The sequence below is a fragment of the Ictalurus furcatus genome, chromosome 17 (assembly GCF_023375685.1).
Source record: "Ictalurus furcatus strain D&B chromosome 17, Billie_1.0, whole genome shotgun sequence".
Classification (NCBI taxonomy): domain Eukaryota; kingdom Metazoa; phylum Chordata; class Actinopteri; order Siluriformes; family Ictaluridae; genus Ictalurus; species Ictalurus furcatus.
Window position 1 is genome coordinate 21,106,263 of NC_071271.1, and position 27,075 is coordinate 21,133,337.

General features: G+C 40.4%; 1 protein-coding gene across 3 annotated transcripts in view; it reads right to left on the reverse strand.

Annotated features, from left to right (window-relative positions):
• kif1ab (kinesin family member 1Ab) overlaps positions 1-27,075 on the reverse strand; it is a 51,420-nt gene that overhangs the window by 23,764 nt on the left and 581 nt on the right. For 2 of the 3 annotated variants that reach the window (XM_053646847.1, XM_053646846.1), the window contains exons 2-24: positions 21,431-21,589; positions 18,127-18,200; positions 17,582-17,761; positions 16,897-16,962; positions 16,551-16,729; positions 15,767-15,878; positions 15,285-15,362; positions 13,923-13,988; positions 13,768-13,785; positions 13,489-13,567; positions 12,844-12,922; positions 11,981-12,123; positions 9,071-9,204; positions 8,357-8,436; positions 7,335-7,410; positions 7,161-7,240; positions 6,886-7,076; positions 5,975-6,155; positions 5,731-5,803; positions 5,557-5,650; positions 4,876-5,024; positions 4,224-4,402; positions 2,970-3,107 (exon numbers count right to left, since the gene is read on the reverse strand). In XM_053646847.1, coding sequence (XP_053502822.1) covers positions 2,970-3,107; positions 4,224-4,402; positions 4,876-5,024; positions 5,557-5,650; positions 5,731-5,803; positions 5,975-6,155; positions 6,886-7,076; positions 7,161-7,240; positions 7,335-7,410; positions 8,357-8,436; positions 9,071-9,204; positions 11,981-12,123; positions 12,844-12,922; positions 13,489-13,567; positions 13,768-13,785; positions 13,923-13,988; positions 15,285-15,362; positions 15,767-15,878; positions 16,551-16,729; positions 16,897-16,962; positions 17,582-17,761; positions 18,127-18,200; positions 21,431-21,536 — 2,555 coding nt within the window. In that variant the 5' untranslated portion in view covers positions 21,537-21,589. Of the gene's footprint in view, positions 1-147; positions 382-2,969; positions 3,108-4,223; positions 4,403-4,875; positions 5,025-5,556; positions 5,651-5,730; positions 5,804-5,974; positions 6,156-6,885; positions 7,077-7,160; positions 7,241-7,334; positions 7,411-8,356; positions 8,437-9,070; positions 9,274-10,831; positions 10,871-11,980; positions 12,124-12,843; positions 12,923-13,488; positions 13,568-13,767; positions 13,786-13,922; positions 13,989-15,284; positions 15,363-15,766; positions 15,879-16,550; positions 16,730-16,896; positions 16,963-17,581; positions 17,762-18,126; positions 18,201-21,430; positions 21,590-27,075 lie in introns of all 3 variants that reach the window. The other variant, XM_053646848.1, reaches the window with a different exon arrangement.

The window sequence follows — 27,075 nt, forward strand, 5'->3', positions numbered from 1 at the left end:
GCTCCTGCTATTCATATCTGTATTTGTATCTATTTTGAACACATTATCGGTTTTTCTGAATAATGTATTCATATTTGTTTAGATATCATGTGTGTGTGTGAAAGAGCTGGTTTCCTCTGGCAGCGACACTCCTGAAGCCTCACCAACCTTCCCACTAAACAGAACAGAGGCCAGCGGTCGTAAAAGGGGTCCTGGCCTCGGCACTGATGGCCCTCCTCCACACTGATCTCATCGTCCAGGTCCTCCAACTCCTCCTCCTCCTCCTTCCCATAATGCCGCTCGTCTGCGAGCTCGGTTACGTCCGAGTCGGGCTCGGAGAGGGTGGGGGAGGGGGAGGGGTCTCTCATGCGCTCGCTCATGCACGTGTTCAGAATGGGAGTGCTGGTGCAGCCAGAGACACGGGAACTGGGTTAGTACACGCCTTCACACGCACACATACACACACACACACACTTTCACATGTGCACTTAGGCCCTGATTTATTGAGACCTCAAATAACATGTAACACTTTGTATTTACTAATCCTATGTTCACACTAGCAGGTGATAGGTCCCTCATGTCGCTATTAGCCTGTCTCCTCTGCCATGTTGTGACCGCTACTGTTGTCGTTTGTGTCTGTGTCCTGTCCAGCATTTCTTTTTATTCCGGTGAGAAGTGGTAGTAGTATACAGTATACACAGATCAGCCATAACATTAAAACCACCGACAGGTGAAGTGAGTAACGTTGATTATCTCGTTACCGTGGCACCTGGCGAGGGGTGGGATATATTTATTAGGCAGCAGGTGAACAGTCAGTTCTTGAAGTTGACGTGTTGGAGGCAGGAAAAATGGGCACGCATAAGGATCTGAGCGAATTGTGATATCTAGACGTCTGGGTCAGAGCTTCTCCAAAACAGCAGGTGTTGTGGGGTGTTCCCAGTGTGCAGGGGTTAGTACCTACCAAAAGTGCTCCAAGGAAGGAGAACCGGTGAACTGAAGATAGGGTCATGGGCGTCCAAGACTCACTGATGCACGTGGTGAGCGAACTCTAGCCTGTCTGATCTGATCCCACAGAAGAGCTACTGTAGCACAAACTGCTGAAAAAGTTCATGCTGGATCTGATAGAAAAGAGTCAGAACACACAGAGCATCACAGCTTGCTGTGAACAGAGCTGCATATCTGCAGAGCGGTCAGAGTGCCCATGCTGACCCTGTACACCACCGAAACACCTACAAAGGGCACGTGAGCATCAGAACTGGACCATGGAGCAATGGAAGAAGGTGGTCTGGTGAATCATGTTTTCTTTTATATCATGTGGTGTGTATTTGTGCGGCACTTACCTGGGGAAGAGATGGCACCAAGATGCACTATGGGAAGAAGGCGAGCTGGTGGAGGCAGTGTGATGCTCTGGGCAATGTTCTGCTGGCATTGATGTAGTTACTTTGACTCGTACCACCTACCTAAGCACTGTCGCAGAGAGTGGGTACACCCCAAGTACACCCCTTCATGGTAACGGTGTTCCCTAATAGCAGCGGCCTCTTTCAGCAGGATAATGCTCCCTGACACACTGCAAACATTCTTCAGGAACGTTTTGAGGAACATGACAAAGAGTTCAAGGTGTTGACTCGGCCTCCGAATTCCCCAGATCTCAATCCGATCGAGCGTCTGTGGAATGTTCTGGACAAACAAGTCCGATCCATGGAGGCCCCACCTCAAAACTTACAGGACTTAAAGGATCTGCTGCTAATGTCTCAGTGCCAGATACCACAGCACACCTTCAGAGGTCATGTGGAGTCCATGCCTCGACGAGTCAGAGCTGTTTTGGTGGCACAAGGGGTGGAGGACCTACACAATATTAGGCAGGTTCTAAAACCTTCGAAAGCTATCTAGTTGAACAGTAATGAAATAAGATATCAGAGTGAAAACTGGTTGCTTGATTTATACGTTACGCACACGGCTTTGTGCTAGCGCCGTACACCCACCGCAGGCACCAACCATCTCTGCTACTTCTTTCCAAGCTTAATTTTTCTTCATAATGTCTCTATACATATTTAATGACGGTCGTATGTGACAGGATAACGTGTGACAATGGAGAAAAAAAAATTTCCTCCATTGTTGCATCAAACAGTAAACGGGAAAATAATTGCAGGGAGTAACTAAAGTCCTCATGTGCCATAGGATTGGTCCAAGGAATCATCTGAGGCAACCGTTTGGATTTCATTTGAATAGTTTGAGCGTATTGTAGTTTGTTTGAGCGTTTGTAGTATCTCTGTTCCAGACTGTGTTAAATAACACTGCTAAATGAATGCACAGTATTCGCATAAACTCCACCCAGTATTTTACACGCCTAGCTAGAAACGCAAAAGATTACACATTCTTTAAGGCAGACACGCAAAACAGACACATTGCTGATGTGAAAGATGCAAATCCTTCATAAAAACCCTGACTGTAATTCAGTTAGTACATTTTTCAGGTGTTTATCAAGCACGTACACATTTTTAGTACATCAGGGCCTCGATCACATAACGGCTCATTTATATACACTCACAGAATCTCGTGTTTAATGCGTTGCAGGCTGATTTGTGTTCCGGTGATCGTTTTAGTACCGTTAGTGCCAAATACGCACGCCAGCTGTTCTCTTGTGCTGTGGCGCATTATATCGTTCTCCTAGTGTCCTCCAAAGCAAACTGGATTTTCCTAGTACAGTAAGATCAGCTGAAAGGATCATTAAAAAGAGGAAGGAGTCTCCAGTATCAGCGACACTGGACATCTGACCGACCAACATCTTCAGGACAGAGAAGTTTTTGTTATAAAATCTGGACATTTACATAAGAACAAAGCGACTCAGTCCAGTGTTGGTTTGTATATCTGTGTGAAAGCAGAAGCTCAGCTGCTGCATCCCAAAGCATCGAGAAGCATGGCACACACGCGCACACACACACACACACACACACACACACACACAGACACACACACAGACCGGTACTGACCTCCCAACCAGGCGGAACCAGGGGAAGCGATCATAGAAGGGGTCACCGCCGGTCAGGGCGTGGTCACAGTCATCCACGGTGCTGCTGGGAATATCAGCTGCTCGGTCGTACATCTCCCTCATCAGATCCAACCTCTGCCTGCAAAAACATTCACTTCAGTTTCACTTCACAATGCTAATCTGGTGGCTGTAAGCTAGGGCTAAATATCATATCACGATCCTCATTTTCATCACACATCATATATATATGCGTTTGGCCGTTTGGCGTTTGGCCTTTAGACGGGGCACTCAGAAAGCGGAGAGGGACAGGTTTAAGCACCTTACTGACAAGAGAGTCAGGAGAAAGGCGTGGCAATTTCAGCCACAGCGTGCGACTCAATTTGTCTGCGGCAACTGCAACCAGGACTGCCACTCACGGGTTGGCTTGTACAGCCACTCGAGAAGGTGCAAATAAATTTACCCGAAACGGATGCTACACCATCGTCTCCCGAAGACGGAAGGATGCCAGAGCAGAGCAGATATATATATATATATATAGAGAGAGAGAGAGAGAGAGAGAGAGACGTGTTGTGGACATCAAATTCAAAATGACCTTATTTCTTTCTTAAAATGGTACATTTCCTCAGTTTAAACATTTGATATGTTTTCTATCTTCTATTGTGAATAACATATGGGTTTAGGAGATTTGCAATTCATTGCGTTCTATTTTTATTGACATTTTACTCAGTGTCCCAACTTTTTTGGAATTGGAGTTGTCCATGTACATTCATTGTATATATGATAAATAAATATATAACTGAAAAGGAGGAAACATATACATTCTGTTAAAAGTTTTACAATTTTAAAGATTCAGTCCAACAATTTTACATCAAATCATCTCCTATTTATTTTAAATAATAATAATAATAATAATAATAATAACAACAAGTGTAATTGTGGCATTATTTATCATGATACGGATATTACATCGTCGTATTGTCCGTCCCTACAATAAACTTCCATCGTTAGAATAATCCTGAAATGAAAGTACAACTCAAACTGAATGTCTCGCCCTTGTCCTGATTTGTTTACTTCTTTCACAGTGATGGTGTTCAGTCTCCGTTGAGAGTAAAACTCTACAGTATGATAAAAATGTTCAAAATGCAAACGTGGTCATCCTGTCAGTGGCTGGAATTAGCGACATTAACCTCATAGCATTAGCATTTCACTCATGCTACTACTGCATAAGTACTGTATACATAACAGAATTCCATACCTTAATTTATCTAAGGTCCAGTAATGAGTGGCTCCGTTCTTCTGATCCTGCACCTCTACAGCTACGATAGTGCGAGGGAAAGGTCTCTTCTCACGGTCTTTAGCCACGCTGGGAGGCAGGAGATCAGGAGGGAGCGGAGAGTAAAGCGTGTCCGTCAGTAAAACAAACTGGAACTGAACCTGGAGACACACACACACACACACACAGAGCAAAAATCAGCTAATAACAATTAAAAACAAGTTTACTGTATATCCAATAAACCATATGGCATGTCTAGTATCTAGTTGTGTTGCAGGTTGAAATGTCAAAGATATAAGAGCTTTGAAACATGACTAACTTGTTTCACCAACATTCGGTGTAACAATAAATGGATAAAAACTACGATTTGTTGCTCTCTAATGAATAGAAATGGCGATAGTTGGCATATCCATTAGAAATAAAACAAATGGGGGTGTGCTGTTACTGGAAAATAATCAACTTAAGGGTGTAAACAGAAACCCTGCTTCTCTTAAAGTCTGCATCACTTCACCCTGTTGTGGAATTTTTTCCAATAACAGCACGACTTCTTACATAACGCACAATCATAACATATCTATACGTTAATATATTAAGTTCAGTTAGTGAAGCTGTCAGAACTGAGACCTTCTCTCACCTTCTTCTTGAGCTCGACGCTGATGGCGTTGGCCTCTTTGAGGAAAATGGCATTGCCCCACAGCAGGTCCCGCAGTGAGGTGAACTGGTAGAAGCGCCATTTCCGGAAACCCCAGAGTGCCAGCTCGGTTTCATGCTTAGTCCACGGCACTGCGCAACATTAAAACGCGCATGTCTGAATTTGATACTATTAACATAAACGGCTTCGCGCTTTTCTTGCTCAAAACAAGTGCGCTTGAGTTGCGACAACTATTTACTGTTTACTAATAGTTTGACAACTATTTACTGTTTTGCAAATAATCTCTAATAATGTAGACTCTGGGCTAAAGACCCTAACACAAACCAACACATCTCTAATGTTTGCGTGTTATTTTACTATATTGTCTATATTTAACTATAGATCATTATATTCATCTAGATCGATTAGAAAATGGGATTTCTCTATGACTACCAAAATAAAGTATGGTGTTCCACAAGGCTCTGTTCTAGGGCCAATGATTCCCCCCCCTCTTTATTTATTCTAGCTCTGAGTACAATCATTCGTATACATTGGTATACGCAAAGACTGTTCACAGATTGTCCACATACTTTTGGCCATACAGTGTATTTGGCACTGGTACATAGTCGGCTGTGTGTGTTTTCTGAGCATCCTAACATTAATGTCTATATGATCTTTCCTCACCATCTTCTTCCAGTTCCTCTTCCTCTTCTGTGGTTTCTGGGTAATATCGGGAGTCGACCTGCCTCTGAAGAGCCTCCAGCTTACTCTCATAGTCCTGAAAGTCAAAATATAGGTTAAAATTTAGCATTTTCTGCAGTCCCTTATCTTTTTTTCAGACTTGCTAGCACTGCTCACCAGTCTCTGCTGCTCCAGAAGGTTGCTCGCCTCCTCTCGCTCTCTGCGGTACTGATCCTCTAGCTCCTGCAGTCTGAAGACAACGCAAACATCAAGGTAAGGTGGAGATAACCACTAAGCCATGCCTGATTGATCAAGAACATGCACAGCTATATCCTGGCTTGCATTATTATGGTGTTTATTATTATTATTATTATTATTATTATTATTATTATTAATATTATTATTACTGTGACTGCCATACCTCTGCTCCATCTCCTGTTTCATGTCTATGCCCTGTTTCTCCAGAAGCTCCCTCTGAGCGAAGGCCCAGTCCACGGGCTCCATGGGGGTCTCGGCACATGGCGTCCTCTCGCGTTCCTGCCTTGCCTGCTCCGGGTCATTAAATCGGAACACATGGCTCTTTCCCATAATGATACGGTTCCCTGAGAAGAATGCCACACACAGCTGAAGGTTACCGATTGAAGGTATCATCAACAACAAGAAAAAAACATAACTATCCAAAGAACCCGTGAGCAGTTATTTTTAAAATTGTAACTCACAAAGGTACTCCACCTGTGACAACCGTACTAGTAGAAACAAGAACATTTTAAGTCCTTGAACAGGGTGCTTTTAGTTCCTTGGCTTTGTCCAAGGGTACAGGAATGAAACCAGGGTTGAGGAATGAAAAGCTCCTGAAACCACGATGAAGGACTTAAAAGTACCTGGAACCATGGTTGAGGAACTAAAAGCTTCTAGAACCACAATCAAGGAACTTAAATCTCCTGGAAACACGGTTGAGAAAACCCAAAGCTTCTGAAACCTCAGTTAAGGAAGTAAAAGCTCCTGGAACCACATTTGAGGAACTAGAAGCTCCTGCAACCACGGTCAAAGAGCTTGTGGTTCCTACTCCTTCAGATCAGGAACTCTTGTTGTGGAGCTGATTGGTCAATCACAAACTTTTTTCACAAAATTGCAAAGATTTTCACAAAGTGTAAAATTGCTCTGAGTACCTCGAGTGAATAACTACATTAATGTTAACACCAGATTTTCATGACAAATCAAAACGACAAAGAACAACAAAACGTCTTTGTACGCCTCGTCCATGGGTTACTGTGTCACAGTTCCTGCAATGATACAGGAACACAGAACAGGAACTTATCCAATCAGACTCACCTGATCTGAGAACTGTGGGCTCAGTCACTCTCTTGCCGTTGACGTACGTCTCTGAGTCCTCACACGGCTCCAGTACCACCACTCCCTCTCCTGAAGGTCCGGTGCTGCTCGTGAAGATGCAGTGCTCTTCTTTAATGAAGTGTCCACTCAGGACAATGTCCTGCCTACAGCTAGCATCATCACGGCCCACCCTGGAACAAAACGAGTCAGTGTTTGATAGAGGTAGATTTCACACTTTTATTGCGCATATCAAAATATCAAAGAACAACTCTCACTTGGTGATTCCGTCTTTGATGTAGTACAGCAAACATTCAGACATCAGCGGGTCTTCATTCAAATTGACCAGATGAGGCGTCTGAAATTTCATATAATTGTCAATGCAAATTCTCAATTATCCACCAGTTATAACAGGAACACTGAGATCTAAGAATCTAGAATTTTCCTCTGACCTTTTTGGGTGAAAACACTCCGACCGTGCCTCCATCTTCCCTCATGGCCACGCCCATTTCAGCCAGAAGAGCCTCCCTATGGGGAAAGGTTCACACTTTTACACAAATACTATCAGATAACTGAACGTGTGCAGTTTCATATAAAACATATCTTACTAGATCATTTTACTTACTATTTTATACTATGGTATTGCTTGTTTTGCTAGATTTGAGCTTGATTAGGTTTCAGATGTAGCTGTAGCCAGTTGTCATGGTAACCAGGAGAGCTGAATGCATAGTTAGCTAGACAGCATGTATATCCATTTCCATATGGATTGATATCCCAATGTAAAGAGTCCTGATGCTTTAACAGGTGACCTGATTCTACAGCTGATTAATGGATTTCTAATGGGATTTTAAGGGGTTCTACAGGACTTTGATGGTCTCTGTGACCTTCAATGGTGATTGGCGGTCTAATGGACTTCTCTAACTGATGTATTATATAGCTGTAATTCAAATGATGAGACATTGGTTATATCCTGAATCTGTAACTGACTCAATAATGATTGGAGTCTTAAAGACCATTAAAACCATTAGAATTCAGTGTTGAAATGTTTAATTCAAACCATTAAGCCAATTCCCGTTAGAAACTGAAACAAACCACAGTCGGGGTTACATTTGTAATTAGCAGGTCACAACAGTCTGCTAGCGTAGATGGCACATCATTTTGGCACAATGGTTTAGTTTTGGGCGTGGCCACCAGGAAAGCGTTGTTGTAGCAGAAAGACAGTAAATAATACGTTCCATAGATAGTGCTCTGTTTTTAAATGCTATGTATGGAAGTATTGGATCTAACCATGGAAAGACACATCTTCATCAGAGCTCATTTGAAATTGCATTATTTGTCGCATAACAACATAAAATACTTTTTTTGGTTTGCATAAACAAAGTTGGATGGAAACCACACGTATTAGGTCCTTCAGGACTCCAGGACTGGAATTATTTGTTTATTATTTGGACTGAGACACTCGAGTGTGTCTGACCTCTCCATTCTGATGGCCTCAGTGCGCCGCAGTTTCTCCTCCCACGTCTCATTGAGCTCTGCAATGATCTTCTCTGTTTCCTAAAGGCAGCACAACAAGTAATGAAACTCATGGCTTAATGTCTTAAGGTCTTACAGTCTGAATCTAACACCACAAACTGCTTTCATTTGGTTGTAACCATCCATCCATTCATTTATCTAACCATCCATCAATCTGTTCATCCATCCATCCATCCATCCTTCAGTCTGGTCATCCATCCATTAATTTATCTAACCATCCATTCATATACCTATCCATCCATTTATTCATATATATAGTAATTTATTCATGTAACCTTCCACCTATCCATCTAACCATTCATTCATCCACCTATCCATTCAACCATCCACCCAGCCATCCATCTAACATCCATTCATTCATCCAACCATGCATCTAACCATTCATTTATCCACCCATCCATCCATTCATCTAACCATCCTAATCATCCATTCATCCACCCATCCATCCACCCATCCATTCTTTGGGCATCCTTTCATCTATCTATCTATCCTTTACCTACCCATCTATCTACCGATACATCCATCCATCAAGTATGTGCCATGTGTGCCATCCGTAACTGTACATCTGTTAGTTTATCCATCCATCAAATGATCCAACAATTTATCCATCTATATGCTTTTCCATTCATCCCTCCATCCACAACCCCTCCTTTACCTTAAGCCTCTCGATGGCTTCCTCGCTGCCGGGGGTGAATATGATCCGGTCGTGTAAGTTGCTGATGGATCCGGCACGACTGGAGAGAGCCGAGAGCGAGGGAGAGGGACTCATCCCTGTCATCGCATTGGTCACTGTGAAGAGATCACGGCTTTGATTGACAGCCCAGAGATTATTCATATTAGCGCTGTAGCTGGACAAGTCTGTCCAGAAATGTTTTGGAAAAGAGAAAGAGAACAACAGGAGCATGAGGCAGGAAAGAGTGGCGGTCAGAGAAACGGATAAATATGGACACAGGGAACAAGAGAGAAGAGAAAGAGTAAAAAAGTCATGAAAGGAAGCTTCGGCATTTCATTATAGAGCCAGTACAAAGCAAAAACAATGAGCATAAATTTGAGGACTCTGCATTAACAACAAGCATTCAGACCGGGACATTGTTCAAACATTCAGAACAGCGTTACTAACTAAAATCGGTCTTTAATTTTCCACCTCAAATTCATTTCAGGGTTGTAACCATGCCTGGGCCATGACCAAGTGCTGTTCATGAGGCCATAGCTGATCTGCTTCAGAGATCCTACATTCACATTAACAAGTGACATGTGACCAGGGATTATTTATAAACTAGGTGACTCAGAGATGCAATTATGGTAACGGATTAGTTAGGAAATAGTAAAAGTTCAGGTAAGGTCCAATGACTGGCTCCAGAATTCCTTCAAACCACAAATCTACTCTTCCCTTAACTGCAGTCAATCAGCCAAAACATGTTTGATGTCTCATTTTTGGTTTATTGCGAACTACAAGGCTAATGTTACTAAAAAATAAAATCTTTTATGCCACATCCACAGTTATTCAGTGATGCTGATGTGATGTAGGACACAATGGGACTTACTGTGAACTGAACTTCACCATGTATCTGAACGTTATGAGGGCAACCATGTGGACGCCCAAAATCAGCTTTTTCCTTTGGTATCACTGCAATCTCCAATCAGGCCTGATTGTGCAGTGTTTGATGGTATAGCAGATAGCTTAAATGTGTAAATACGGACGATCGCTGGTATTTTCAAATAAAAAATGCCTTATGCTTCTTAATGATGAAGTTTGTAGCAAATTACTTCTTTGCAGCATTAGTCTCATAGATCCGATACAAAACTAAAAAAAAGCAAACAAATCTTGGCTGAGAGACTACATTTGCTTTAAACTAAAATAACAATGATATGTTATAAACATTTCTAGCTCTGTTTTCTGCCGAGATGAAAAGGAAAAAAACCCAGGAGCCTAGCCAGCTTTATTGTTACTAAATAAAAACATTCAATATTTAGCATGCTGTTCTGCTTCCTGACTAGCTCCTAAGCAAAGGTGGGAAAGCACACGATCAGAGAGTCATCATTTAATATTGACTATTAGTAAGACATTTATATTTATCTTATAACAGTTAATTAAGTTTTAAAGATAGCATAAACAAAGAATGTAACAGTAATAAGAACAAAACTAAGCAAGATATCAGCGACTCATCTTCTAATGTGAACGTAGGCAGAGAGAGAGAGAGAGAGAGAGAGACAGAGAGAGAGAGAAGGGCCAAGCCAGCTGCTAACTGCCTTAAAAATGAGCTGGAAGCGCGTACAATTGAATGGAGCGACCCGGGAACACCACATTGCATTTCAGAACATTAGTCTAGTTTAGGAGTGGTTGTGGTGGTCCTGAGCCTCTGCTATGGTCTTTATTAAGCTACAAGGCACTGGGGTGCAGAAATACTATACACACATTTCAGAGCAGGTATTCCAGGACCAGTAGCTCGATAGGCTGAGGAAAAGAGAGAGGAAAAGAGATGCATCCCTTAGATACAATCACCTAGCACCCAGAATCCTGACTTTAGCCACAGAAGCCAGAAGATAAATGCAGCTAGTGTTGTGTTTTCTTCTGCCTTGTTCAATGTGATCATGAATTCCCAGGATTCTACGATGTGCATATACGTAAGTAGAATGAAGGTACACATGCTCCCAGATTCCTACCTTTGTGTCCAGGGTCCTATGTTCCCAGGGTCTTACATTCCTAGGGTTCTATATTCCCAGAGTCGTACATTTTTTTTTAGAGTCCAATGTTCCCAAAGTCCTATACTCCCAGTGCCCAGAAACATATGTTCCCTGGTTTTGATATTCCATAAGTCCTATATTCCCCGAATCATATGTTTCCAGAATCCTATGTTTCTAGAGCCCTACATCCCCGGAGTCCTTCATCCCTGGATTCCCAGGGCCTTATATATTTCCAGAGTCCTATGTTTCCAGAACCATATATTCCCTTGGCTCCTATATTCCAAGAGTCCTATCTTCCCAGAATCCTACACTCACAGGGCTTTATATTACCAGTGCTCTATATTCCCAGGTTCATAGATTTCAAGAGTCATGTATTCTGATAATTTTCTGAAAAGTGTTTCTAGAATCTTGTGTTACCAGGGCCATATATACCCAGAGTCCTATGTACACAAGGCACAATATTCCCAGAGCATTTTTCCCAAGAGGCCTATATTCTTTGGGTCTTATATTACCGAACCGTATCTTTCAGGTTTCCATCCTCCCAAGGTTATTTGTTCATAGGTTCTATGTTCTCTATTCACAACGTGTTCCAGGGGCCTGATGTTCCTATGGCTTTATCTTTCGATATATACATTCCCAGGACTCAGGGTCATATGTTTTCAATTCATATATTAAAATGTTTCTGGAAACAACCTCATGGTCCCATGTCCCTGTGTTTCTGCCCTATGTTTCCTCAATCCCTTCCTGGCTCTAACAAGAGACAAACATTTTCTAAAATTTACATACATACATATATTGTATTCTCTGATTCACATGTATGGGACTCGCCTGCATGACTAAAACATTACAGTATTAATAATATAATATGATGGTGACTCACTCTCTATGATATCGCCGAGGCCTTGGGCGTACAGCAGGTCCTTCAGACGAGCCACTTCCTCCTTCAGCTCACGCACCAAACGGTTGTTGGGGTCTTCATTAATGACAGCGTTACAACGAATCTGCTTCGCACGATCAGCATATCTGAGTGCATAAAAACAAAACATAACCTTGATATGTGTGTAATTACTGACTGTAAAAAAATTACTGAGTGTAGACCATCTGTTGTGCTGAACAAAATGTCAGTTGGGATGATGGGAGAAGTGCAGGAGAGACACACTATATGGCCAGAAGTTTGTAAACACCTGACCATCACACCCATATGTGGTTCTTCCACAAACTGCTGCCACAAAGTTGCACACAATTGTACAGAATGCCTTTGTATGCTGTAGTATTACAATTTCTCTTCACTGGAACTAAGAGTCCCAAACCTGTTCCAGCATGACACAAAGTGCGCAAAGCGAGCTCCATGAAGACATGGTGTGTGAAGGTTGGAAGAAGGTATAAGTGTCCTGCACAGATCCCTGACCTCAACCCCACTGAACACCTTTGGGATGAACTGGAACTGGAGCCTCCTCACCATCCCAACATCAGCACCTGACCTCAACCTCACTAATGCTCTCGTAGCTGAATGACCACCACAAATCCCCACAGCCACGCCCCAAAATCAAGTGGAAAGCCTTCCCAAAAGACTGGAGCTCATTATAACAGCAAAGGGGAAGACCAAGTCCATATTAACGCCCATGATTCTGGAATGGGATGTTTGAGGACAGATTGGGGTTGATGGTCAGGAGCCTACAAATATTTGGACATTTAGTGTAGATTAATAATTGGATTTTATTGCATTAGTGAAGCCAGACTTACCTGAGAGTGCTGAGGGTCTCATCATAGTTAATATCTGCAGGACTCAGAGCTGCTACCATGGCAGTACGCGAGTTTCCACCTGATCACACACAGTGCAGTATATGGTATATCATTCTATTCATATGGCGTGATAAGCTGTAAGAAATTATTACTGATAGTGGGATTCAGAAACTTATTATAACGTATTATTATCATACCACAGTGCAGTTTATATGTATATATTCTTGTGCTTGTTCTAATACACCATTGTTTCTATAGTAACAGCTCATTCACAGGGACTTATATGGTAATCGTTCTTTGTAAGGAGAGGTTTATGTAACATTTATGGAAGGAGTACAATATTAAAGGTATTCAATGTATTTAATGTCCATAAAAGTAAAAAAAAAAAATACATTTAAAACCACAGTATGTGCTGTTATAGTAAAATAATCTACTTTGGGGTGGCAACACATTACCCTGGAATTGATTATTTTCCCATAACAGCATGTATCGTATTGTTTTATTTCTTATTTGTCTAGATTTGAATTGGAAATAAGTAATACAACTTCTAATACAATCATTCTAACATCTACGTGTGTATAATAATAATAATAATAATAGTAATAATAAGGGAATTGTTATTATGGGATGTGAAATGCCTCGTACCCAGGTTTTCCCTGAGCAGCCAGGTGAGTACAGAGTCTCTGTAGGGGATGAAGCTTTCCGCCTTCTTCTTCTTCTTGTTCTACAGACAGAGAAACAACGGGATCAGCTTTTAAGGCTGCATTTAAGCAGCACTGAGATTACAGTGTAAATATGTTGATCACTTCAAATGAATTATTGTTTTATTTAACTTGTGTATTTACTCTTCCAAGAAGTAAGTATAAAAAAGGATAATAAGTATAATTGACTCAGCAAAAGATACATTCTGATGCAGTATCTCACCTTGTTTGGTAACGAGTCCTACAGATAAATACAAAGAAAAACACATTATACCATTATAGTCCATTCCACTTAGTAAGACGGATAATATAATATCATTTCCTTAGCACACAGTACAAGCTGTTCCATATTTAATGTTCTGAAATCAGATTTCTCACCACTTCAGCTAAAGCAGAAATCACTTTGCCCAGTGTGGTCAGGGATTTATTAATGTTTGCTCCTTCCTACAGACAGAAAAAACACAATTAAAGTTATAACATCTCACAGAAAAAGCATTTTATGCCAGTCCTTTCACTCCTGTTGTATAAATACAATACAAAGCAATATTCAACAGCCACATTATTATATTATCATTATCATATACAGTACTGTGCAGAAGTTTTAGCCAGCCTATTTTATTTAGTACAAGCTTTGTTATAGATTTCCTATTTTATGTCTACATTATTGAGTCAGTACAAAAAACATTTTAGATTCCCAAACATTCGTTTTCCAGCACAAAATTAAATGGTACAGAAAAAGCTTTGTATGTCAGTAAAGAAAGCAGCATATTATGTGGTAAGAGACGCTTTTCAGACAATACCACTGTAACCATTCAGACCACAGTCCCGCCCCTAATACCACTGTAACCAACCAGACCACAGTCCCTCCCCTAATACCACTAACCATTCAGACCACAGTCCCGCCCCTAATACCACTGTAACCAACCAGACAACAGTCCCGCCCCTAATACCATTGTAACCATTCAGACCACAGTCCCACCCCTAATACCACTGTAACCAACCACACCACAGTCCCACCGCCAATACCACTGTAACCAACCAGACCCCAGTCCCTCCCCCAATACCACTGTAACCATTCAGACCACAGTCCCGCCCCCAATACCACTGTAACCATTCAGACCACAGTCCTGCCCCTAATACCACTGTAACCATTCAGACCACAGTCCTGCCCCTAATACCACTGTAACAAACCAGACCACAGTCCCACCCCCAATACCACTGTAACCATTCAGACCACAGTCCAGCCCCTAATACTACTGTAACCAACCAACCAGACCACAGTCCCACCTCCAATACCATTGTAACCATTCAGACCACAGTCCCATCTCCAATACCATTGTAACTATTCAGACCACAGTCCCGCCCCCAATACCACGGTAACCATTCAGAGTGCTTTTCCCACCCAAAATGCCACCATAACCAAAGTGCAGTTCCTGCCTCTAAATCATGTTGTACTAACCAGTCAGAAGGTTGTTGTGTAATGTTACATTTATTTAAAAAAATTATATAAATGTTTAATCAGACATTTTGTATTGTCATGATCGACAGTTTGTCAGTGGTGAGTGCTTAATGTTTGTGTCCATGCTTAAATTGCAATGAATAAAATGTGTATAAAACAGGCCTTAAACACAGTATGGATAATAATATCATGAACTTAGATAATGTTCGGAAAATGTAGTGCATTAATGTACAGTGTAACACATTAAGAGACTCAGGACTGCAGAATGAAGAGAGTCTAACCTTCAGTCTGGTGCCTTTGGCTCCGGTTGAGTCGGCTCTCTCACTGCCTGCCAAGTCCACCAGGCTGATTTTGCTGACCTGCATCCGGTGAGAAAACAAGTAGCATCAGCTAAATAATGAACACTGCACCTGTGTAGTGGTTAGTCTGCATTCTCATCCCAGGGAGATTTATATAACCTTCATGCTGTGTTCATGAATTAAAAATGTCTCATTGGCCAGAGCCATGTCTGTATATTTAATAACAATACAAAAGATGATCATTAAAAAAAGCAATAATCTCCACCAAAAAGATCCCCAAAACTGTGATCAGGTTACCATTCTTAACAACACTAAACCAAACTTTGGCTTATTTATTTGGCTAAAAATACAGTAAACCTTGCCTCTTCTCTTTTTTCAATGGTTCCCATGTTTAAATAATCACAATCACCCCTAGGGTTCATGATGGAACAGTATAAAATGGCCACGTGTTTAGAAGGTCGCACCTTTTCCAAGGTGTTGTCCGTGTCACAGTCAAAGCGCTTCTGTGTGAAGATGATGTTAAAGACGGCGTGAGAGCGGCTGCTCGTCTCGTTCATGTTCGTAGCTGCTACGGTTCTGCAACAAGAGAGAGATGGTGTGTAACACGGAGTTATTTAAACGCTGCAATTTATTCTGATTACATTTGGATTACGTCTGATCTAAGTAATGTAATAAGCACAAAAAAAAGAAACGTTAATCCTGAAAGTGCTTCTCTACAAACTCTCTTGATTTTGTGATCAACATACATTTCTGGGTCCAGAAGGGGTGGGGCTTATTTTAAATTTGATCATTTTGTCACAAATTTGATCTAACCTTTCTAGCTACTAAACAGTAAAATTAGCTGTGCTAAATACCTAGCTAGTTAAGGTTCGATAGGACTGCTGTGGTGACGTCACATGATCACGTTTGTGCTTGGATAAGCAAATGTAACTTAAGCTCCGCCCCTTGTCGACCCAGAGACATGTGTTATTTTATTTTTTTTAAACGTGTACAGAATCACTTTTTGGTTCTTTTTTCGATTTAAAGAAGTCATGTTCCTTGTTTCGGAGTTGATTTCATTTAGAAATCTAATTACACCGTCCACTCACATACTCGACAATAAGATACCACCACAAGACCTTAACATTAGCTAGCTTCATAGAGAACTTAACTAACTAGTTAGCTGGCTAATGTTAGTGCAGTGCTATGTTTAGGTAATATTGTTACGCTATTACTTTGCATAGTTAAAACCCAGTCACTTCCACTTGCCTGGCTTTGTTGCCCGAGTCCATCAGGTCCTGGATGTCGTTGTAGGACGTGACGGCCATCTTGGACAGATCTTCCACGTACGGCCCCATGAGGGGATGCTCTCTCACACGCAGGTTTCCTTTATTCTTTGGGTTCAGCAGATCTCTCACTCGCTCACAGTAGATCTCCATATAACTGACCTGAACATACACAAGGAAACATCTGTACTACAGGCTGGACACTATACATATATCAGTATCTGAGATCGGCAGGTCAGTAACTAGATCAGAGGCTTTAGCATGCGTGGCATGATTTTAACACGTTGTTCTACTCCTGATGTGCGTAGAAATTGTAGTGTTATTCTCACCTCCACAGAGTAGGACATGTTATTGTCTCCGTTGTCACTAATCTTGGTGAATAGATCTTCACAGAGCTGGCACGAAGACAAGAAGAGGTTAGAGGGTTAATATTCTGTGGATTCAGCTGTCCATCGTATAATTACTTTTTACTATACGGCTCTGTGGAATGCTGAAGTCTGATTGGTCAGTCAAGGCACTGAACAATCGAATGTAATCTTTCTGATTACACTACAGCGCTGTTGCATTCTGGATCCTGATTGGTCAGAAGATGGTGATTAATTTTCTATAACAGCAGCTCTGACAGTAGTGCAGCTGCGAATCACAGCTTTATATTAAAATATGTTTGTTGTGATTCGGTGCAACAGAAATGAGCTTGTTTTACAAACGTTCCACAATGTTATATATAACTACAAAGGTACACATACAAAGAACGACGTGTCGTTAATAAAAACGTGTCATTGTTGGCGATTTGCTGTTGGTATATGAGGAATAAAACACTTGGTCATCGGACATAGGAACATAATCAACTTCAGGGTGGAAAGAGTCACTTATTTTTCTTCAGTATTTTACTAGAACGTCAACACACAGAAATCATTCAACTGATCATTAGGTCCTGCTGCTGTTTCCCAGCTCTCATCCTTCTGAGCCTGCTGGTCTTTACGCAATAATAAAATGAATACGCTGTAAATGTACCAGAGGTATTATGCCCTGTTGGTCTTTCTCCTGTTTGCCCATCATGGTGTAGGATTTTCCCGCTCCGGTCTGGCCGTACGCAAAGATGCAGACATTGTAGCCTTCGAATGCGTGAAGCAGCATTTCCTCGCCAATGTCCTTGTACACCTGTTTCTGACAGGCGTAGTTAACATCCTCCGGCTGAAGTGGACAAATAATAAATAAAAATAAATAATTTTTAATTGTAAAAAAAAAAAAAAAAAAAAAATTACTATCATTTTAAATATTGAAATCTGACTCTGTAGTTTGTATCTGCAGCTAACTATTTATTTAAGCCCCTCCCCCTTCACACTCTGGGGCCACCCACCCACTTGTCCCCGCCCCCCTCAGTGGGTGAATTCTTTCTTTGTAAGATGACAATTAGATGAGTAGCTGTAACGAGTGTTGTATTTGCGAGATTTATGTTACAGTCACAGGTGCAGGTTTATGAATTTGATCTGACCTCGTGGTTGCCTGGTTATATGACGTAACGTAACGTAGCTTCGGGGGCGTTAGCTTGAACTCACCGATGTGTGAGACCAGTATGAATAGTCAAAGTTGAAGCTCTTGTTCTCTTTCGGTTGTTTAGGGTTGATGATCGCTGCGGGGGGAAAACAAAATAAATATTGTTAAGGTAAAACGGTGACGGCAGTGTACTGAATATGACAGAGATCATGATCATTAAGGGATCATTAAGATCCCAAGGCAGGAACATTTATAGAGCAAATGTTGAAGCTACATCTGCTAGTTCCTACTCCGTTGTTGTGCTACTTTTTACTTCCTATAGTTATTTCTACTTCCTAGCCACTCAATTTCCTCAAGTTCCCCTAGTTGTTCTACTCCATAGTTCCTTTAGTGATCCTCATTAGAATCCTCCTAGGTCTTCTTTCAAGTGCCTCTAGTTTCCTCCTTCTTGTTGTTCTCATAGTTCCTCAAGTTTCTCTAGTTCTCCGAGTTTCTACCCTCTAGTTCTTCTTGTTTGTACAGTTCCTACTACCTAGGTTCGGAGTTGCTCTAGTCAAACTGATTCATGCTGTTCCTAATGCTATACCCTAGTTCCTTTAGCTCTCCAAGTTCCCCTGCTACTCCTCGCTGCCCTAAATGTTCTAACGTTCCTAGTTCATCGAGATCACCTCATTCCTCCAGCTCAAGTAGTTCCTACTCCGTTATTCCTACTACATAGTTCCTGTCATTCTCCTAGTTCCTACTCCATAGGTAATCTAGTTCTCCTAGTTCCGACTCCATAGTTCCTCTTCTTCTTGTAGTTTCAATTTCCAACTTACTTTAGTTCCCCAGGTCTCACTATATACTCTAGTTCTCTTAATTCGTGCTGAATAATTTCTCTGGTATTCCTAGTTGCCTTAGTTCCTCTAATTTTCCTAGTTACTCTAATTCACGCAGGTTCTCCATACCACCTAGTCACCACTCTATAGTTCCTCTTATTCTCATAGATATCACTCCATAGTTCTCTTATTTACCACTCTATTTACCACTCCATAACATTGGTCTACAAGTTATTCAAATTTTCCTAGTTTCTACTCCAGAGTTCTCTTAGTTCTTAATCCATAGTTCTTTTAGTTCTCCTAGGTCCCACTCTATAGATTCTCTATTTCTCATAGTCCCTTTAGTTATCCTAGTTAACACTCCATAGTACCTCTAGTTCTCCTAGTTACTATTCCATAGTTCCTCTAGTTCTCCTAGATATCACTCTATAGGTCCTCTAATACTGCTAGTTCCCACACCATAGCGCCTCTTGTTCTACAAGTTCCTCCAATTTTCCTAGTTTCTCCACGGTAGTTCTCCTAGTTCCTAGTCCATAGTTCCTCTCATTCTCCATAGTTTCTATAGTTCTCTTAGTTCTTCTAGTTTGTCCTAGATCCTACTCCTTTGTTCCTCTCATTCTCTCAGTTCCTTCAATTTTCCTAGTAACCACTCCATAGTTCCTCTAGTACTCCTAGTTGCCCTAGTTCCTTTAACATGCCTAGTTCCTCTAGTTCTCCTAGAACTACTTCTCACACGCACTTACAGTGAGACACAGAAACAACCAAGAGGATGAAAAGAGTAACAAAAAACTTGAAATAATTTGAAATGTCAGCACTTCATGGTGAAACATTCATACACATGGTGACATTTCCGTTATAACCCGAGCTTCACGGATCGAATTACTAAATAACTCAGTGACTGTTACAAACATATAACATTATCCATTTTACTGTACAGAAATGTCAGAAGGTGTCAAAGGTTCATCCTGCCGGTGGGTAATTCCACATGAAGAGGTGTGCGTGTGTGTGTGTGTGTGTGTGTGTGTGTGTGTGTGTGAGATGCATTGTTCAGATTGCTCGTATGAGATCATTAACCCACACAAACACACACAAAGCCCTGCTGTGTGGAAAATATCACATGATGCATTGTCTGACTGTTCACCCACACACACATACACACACAGACACACACACACACACTCACACTCACACACACAGAACAGCTCATCACTGCGAATAGCCTGGAATCCTCGTCCATTATACAGAGCACTTTACTGAACTCTGAAATCAAAACACTGAAGAATGCTGGTGTGGAAGAATTCTTTGGGGCGTTGTACAGAGATGCGGAAGAATTTCTGGTTCACAAGTTCCTCTAGAACAGCCTGGTCCTAATTCCACTAGATCCACTAGGTTCTCATAGGTCCTATTTTTTCTAGTCCCTGTAGTTATTCCAGTTCCTAGTTTCACTACCTCTCATAATTCCTATTTCCTCTAGTTCTGACTCTTGTAACTCTTAGCTCCTCCAATTTCACATCATCTCCAAGTTTCTAGTTCTTCAAGTTCCCTTATAGAACTACTCCACTGAACAGCATGGTTCCAAACCCAGGACTCTCCATTTCCCATTTCCGTTTGTGTTTCCCATAACACCTCTACCTGTGAAAATAGGAGGAGGTTCTCTTGAGGTTCCTAATCCCTCTAGTTCTGTTTCAAGTTTCTAGTAGAACCAAGGGGAATTAAGAACCAAGGGGAACTATATGAATTTGAGGCTCTAGGGGAATTAAAGTAAGCTAAATGTAAAATTAAAGTAGTAAAATGTGAGAAATTAGGAGCTATGATAATTGTGAACTTATGGAACAGTGAACTAGAAGCTACGAGAGCTTGTAGAACTAGGAAAAGTAGAGCTAGGAACTAGGAGAACTAGTGGAACTAGGAACTAGCAGCTAAGATAACTTGTAGAACTAGGGGGAAAGAGAACCAGTGGAACTAGGAATTAGCAGTTAGGAGAACTTGTAGGACTAGGGGAAAGGAGAACTAGTGGAACTAGGAAATACAGTAGCAGCTAGAAAAACTTGTAGAACTAGGAACTAGTGGAAAGGAGAACTAGTGGAACTACAAACTAGCAGCTAGGAGAACTTGTACAACTAGAGGAAAGGAGAACTAGTGGAACTAGGAACTAACAGCTAGGAGAACTTTGATCCTGACAGTGTCCTGATTTTTCTGTTTAATGTGTTTGGAACATCTCAGCAGTGTTTACAGAACCCTAATATAATGATAATGACTCTTTATTAATCATATACACAGTGAAATTCTTTTCTATGCATACCCCAACATGTTAGAAGGTTGGGGTCAGAGCACAGGGTCAGCCATGATACAGCACCCCTGGAGCAGAGAGGGTTAAGGGCCTTGCTCATGGGCCCAACAGTGGCAGTTTGGTAGTGCTTGGACTTGAACCCCTGACCTTCTGATCAGTAATCCAGACCCTTAACCACCAAGCCACCACTGCCCATAATAGAGATACAGTGTGTCACGTGACGTGTGAAACTGAAAGTGTAATGGTGGTGAGACTCACTGGTGGTGTTCCCCGACATCTGAATAATGCACTTGCTCTCTTTGTTGATCTCTCTGGAGTTGAAGGGTCGAACCCTTACGGCCACTTTCACCGACGCTCCAGCCATGATGAGAAACGTTTAGAGCTGCAGGTGAAGGAGAAACGCAGGCTGAGTTCCACCTGTACAGAGCAGGATGGGGGGAAATAAGGACAAAGTGAACTAAATAATAAATATTTACTATGGTGTTTGAAAGTTTGTGAACCCTTTAGAATTTTCTATATTTCCACATTAATGTGACCTAAAACATCATTGGATTTTCACACAAGTCCTAAAAGCAGACAAAGAGAACCCAATTAAACAAATGAGACAAAAACATTATACTTGGTCAGTTATATATTGAGGAAAATGATCCAATATTACATATCTGTGAGTGGTAAAAGTATTTAATTTCAGTATCTGGTGTGACCCTCTTGTGCAGCAATAACTGCAGATAAATGTTTGGGGTAAGTGTTGATCAGTCCTGCACATCGGCTTGGAGGACTTTTAACCCGTTCCTCAGTACAGAACAGATTCAACTCTGGGATGTTGGTGAGTTTCCTCACATGAACTGCTTGCTTCAGGTCTTTCCACAACATTTCTATTGGATTAAGGTCAGGACTTTGACATGGCCATTCCAAAACATTAACTTTATTATTCTTTAACCATTCTTTGGTAGGACGACTTGTGTGCTTAGGCTTGTTGTCTTGCTGCATGACCCACTTTCTCTTCAGATTCAGTTCATGGACAGATTTTCTGATATTTTCCTTTAGAATTTGCTGGGTATAATTCAGAATTCATTGTTCCATCAATGATGGTGAGTCGTCCTGGTCCAGATGCAACAAAACCGGCCCAAACCATGATACTACCACCACCATGTTTCGCAGATGGGATAAGGTTCTTATGCTGGAATGCAGTGTTTTCTTTTCTCCAAATGTAACGCTTCTCATTTAAACCACAAAGTTCTATTTTGGTCTCATCTGTCCACAATTTTTTTTTCCAACAGCCTTCTGGCTTGTCCACGTGATCTTTAGCAAAGTGTGGAAGGGCAGCAATGTTCTTTTTGGAGAGCAGTGGCTTTCACTTTGCAACCCTGCCATGCACACCATTGTCTTTCAGTGTTTTCCTGATGGTGGACTCATGAACATTAACATTAGCCAACGTGAAAGAGGCCTTTAGTTGCTAGAAGTCAACTTGGGTTCCTTTGTGACCTCTGGGACTATTACATGTCCTGCTTTTGGAGTGATCTTTGTTGGTCTCCACTCCTGGGGAGGAGAACAAGGGTGTTGAATTTCCTCCATTTCTACACAATCTGTCTGACTGTGGATTGGTGGAGTCCAAACTCTTTAGAGATGGCTTTGTAACCTTCTCCAGCCTGATGAGCATCAACAACTTTTTTTCTGAGGTCCTCAGAAATCTCCTTTCTTCACACCATGATACACTTCCACAAACAAGATCAGACTTTGATAGATCCCTGTTCTTTAAATAAAACAGGGTGCTCACTCACACCTGATTGTCGTCCCATTGATTGAAAAAACCTGACTCTATTTTCACCTTCAGATTAACTGCTAATCCTACAGTAGAGGTTCACATACTTTAACCACTCACAGATATGTAATATTGGAACTTTTTCCTCAATAAATAAATGACCAAGTATAATATTTTTGTTTCATTTGTTTAATTGGGTTCAATTTTGTCTACTTTTAGGACTCGTGTGAAAATCCGATGATGTTTTAGGTCATATTTATGTAGATATATAGAAAATTCAGAAATGTAGCCTCATGTTCTGTTCAGGGAAAAAAAAACATTAAATAAAGAATAAAACACTGTACTGAAGGAAAAGCATGTTGATTAGTTGATTAGTTTGCTATAACAGCATGTTATTGAGTGTTTCATTCATTTACCAACAATTAGGTTTTTATTGAGTAAAGAATGACACGTTACACGTTTTATCCATTTGTAGTTACGTTTCATGTTTTCCATTAAACAAGTCAGTTCCTGTTCTCACTTACGTTATAGCAGCTATAAACAATCGTTTCCTCCCCAGCCTTCTCTCTTTTTCTGTCTTTCAGGTAAAAAACGCAGCTTGTCATGTTGCCCAGAAATCGCAAAGAAGCGTAAACTCCTCTGTCCTGAAGATGTCGGAAAACTTAACGTTACAGCTTCACCTCTGACTGTTACAAAGCGCTGACACTGGAGACTCCTTCCATAAACGTTACACAAACATCTCCTTACTTCATCAATCAACAGTTGCAATTTTTTAAAAATCAGTTAGCGTGGAGCATCCGATGTACAGTGCACGTCCCTATGAACGTGCTGTCACTATAGAAACCATAACGTATTAGAACAAGGGCATTAAAATAAACCTGTGGTTTGCAGATGCACTACTGTCAGAGCTGCTGTTATAGAAAACTAATCAACACCTTCCGACCAATCACAATCCAGAATTCGGCAGCGCATTCGACATTTTTCCAGAATCCTGTGTTTGATTATGTTTGTAGTTGGGGCATGAGGAAGACATTTAGGAGATTTCACTTCCATCCATATTGTTTATATTGATCATTAGGAAGATGAGGAGAAGATATACTGTGTATTTTATTCCATAGTTAATTTAACGATGAAACGCATGAGATCTCTCAGTAAAGCAGCAAACACGCCATGTTCTGCAGGTTTCTATATGTCTGTTCCGGGATGAGTCACATGACTGACATTTAATTTAGGTAATGGGAGCTGTAGAGATTCTGACCATGACTCATCATTACCATCACTGCTTTACTGCAGGCACACACACGTATATATATACTGCTCGACTCAGTACTTTCAATCAAGATGGTTCAAACCCTGTTCCTTCAGATTTCCAACATTTTCATAAGAACATAACATGTTTTGGGATTCTCTCACATAATTTAACTGCATTTAGTTGAGTTTTATTATGAGAATTTAGATTAAGGTTAGTGACAAACTCGATTTCTTTGTTACAATAACTGCCATGTGCTGACGTTACATTTTTTAGTTCCCAATAATATCCCAAAACGTTATCCGGGTCTCAGAGCAGATGTTCATTAAAGTCTCATCAAATGAATCCTCAAATCTGTCCAAAATAAGGAAGAAAACACCTAATTTGTTCTTATGCAGCCTTTCGAATAGATAGGGCAGACTTTAATCTGAGAGCATAAACAATGTCCAAACATGTTGCCTACCTAGGGAGCCTTGTCCTGAATGAAATGTGATCCAGCAATTCTGTTTACCAAATAGTTCTACTGAAAATGTGTACAATCCACGATGAGCCATATTGAGAGGTGAGTTAATGTGCGCATCGTGAGGATTTATTAGTGAAATTGCACCCATCAGGGTTCACACACATGTAAATACAGATGTAAATTCACTCAAACACACATTGGAATGTCATTTGAGGCCAATATTCAACACATAAATACCCCACTAATAAGGAATTAATAATATCGTCTCTTTAAAGTCTCTTTAGGTCTTAATCAGAGACACTGCTTATCTCGAGATGTGATTTACCTTAAAGTTTCTCTGTAAGTATAGCAGATGAGTGCTAGGTCAGCTTGTCCTTCAAACCGTGAACATGTTGACTTTACAGTAAAGTGCATCAAATGAACACAAACTCTGACACTGTTTCAGTTATTTGACTCAAACTAGAGAGCTTAAAGTGTGAGAAAATCTCCTGCATCTCACACACATGATCTCGAGTTAGTGTCTCGTGGCTTTATTAACTTACGCACACTGCTGGAGCACAATATAAGCAAATAAAATGCCAAATAACCGGCTGCGCTGGATCAAGTGCTATTCTACGTGCTACTGAATAATGAGTGTGGAAGACGTTTTGTTCAATGAGACCAGTGATTAATGTGATGATTACAACTAGGACTATTCATGCAGTTATACAGTATATATACAGTATATTGGTGATATACAAGACTCCTATTGGATTTATTTCAACACTTGCCATCTTCTTATTCATATCTCATCATATTAGGGTTTTTATTTTTCATTATTAATGCTCTCTTGCTTTTATGCAGACAGCAAAGGGGGGAAATGCTATTTTCTTCTTCAGTCAGCATTTTCTACCCCTGATATTTTTTTGGTTTTGAATGTATGGAGAGTCTCAAAAATGGTCAAAAAATGAAACATTATAGCTAATTGTTCTTTTCTTGATTGTCCATCAGTTTTGGTACCTCACGTTATTAACAATTATCCAGAGATAATATTATATTGGTTAATGATTACTGTTTTATAGAGACTTTTCTTTTTCATGGCAGGATGTAGTATTAGCTGATAAACTTAGAGCATTTATCTATTCTATTTTTTTATATACACTTGTATATGCACATATTTATTCCCTCTGGCTTTCTATATAGATTTTGTTCTTTGTACGTTCGCTTAGGAACATTAAAATAATTTAAATAAACAATACAAGATTAAGTTTCTTAAATTAAATTGGTCTGATAAAGTCTTTTTTTTTTTTAAACTAGTTGCTTGACATTATCTGTACCAGAGGAAGGAACTGTGAAATTGGGGATTCACAAATGGATTTATTTATTTACTTACTTATGTAATTTATGTGCTATTTATTTACTAGATTAAATATTTATTTATTTATTTACTTACTTATTTACTTACTTACTTACTTACTTACTTACGTATAAATGTATTTATTTATTTGTTTGTTTATATACATACATATTTATTTATTTACTTTTTGTTGCTTTGTTTACTTCTTTGCATATTCATTTACTAGCTTACATATTTATTTATTTATTTGTGTTGGTTTGTTTGTTTACTTACTTGCTTTTTAAATGAGTTCACTAGTTGCTAAAAACCTATTTATTTATTTATTTATTTCCACGTGCATGAATTCATTTATGTACTTACTTAGTAACTTACACATTTGTTTGTTCATTTGGTTTTTGTTTGTTTGTTTGTTTGTTTGAATGGGCTAACAATATGGTAAATGTAAAAAATTGCCAATAAACGCTGCATTTTCTTTTGACTAAAATCTCAATTCGCAATTTAAATCGCAATTTAATTCAGCATCTTCGACGTAGAGTACTGAATTGCTCGCAGACAGAAATGTGAGAAACTGACCAATCAGAGAAGAGCAGATTCAGAGAGGGCGTGGCTACTGAACGATCTCAAGCAGCTAAAAAAAACCAAATGTCTGTTAACTTAAAAACAGTATAATGTATAAAGAACCAGATTTTAAGCAGAACAGACATTACAGCGAGAACAAATCCATCGTTTAGGACAGAAATGACCTGTGTGTGTGGAGATACAATCAGACCCTTTATTTCTGTACCGAAACCATCCAGGAATGTAAACAGATCGTCGGCCATTTTGGACAGAGAATGAATGGCACTGGCCTCACCCCAGCACGCACACAGACACACACACACAGACACACACACACACAGAGGCATCATGCAGGATTAAATCATTAACATCATATTAAAATCTGACTTTAGATTCCTAACCGAGACGCGTTTTTACATGGACGAGCCTCTGTGCTCTGGTCACGCTCACGTCAGAACCACTGCAAAACACACGACACCTCACTATCATCTTTCATAACATCTGTAATAATCTATACAATGTATATCTAATATAT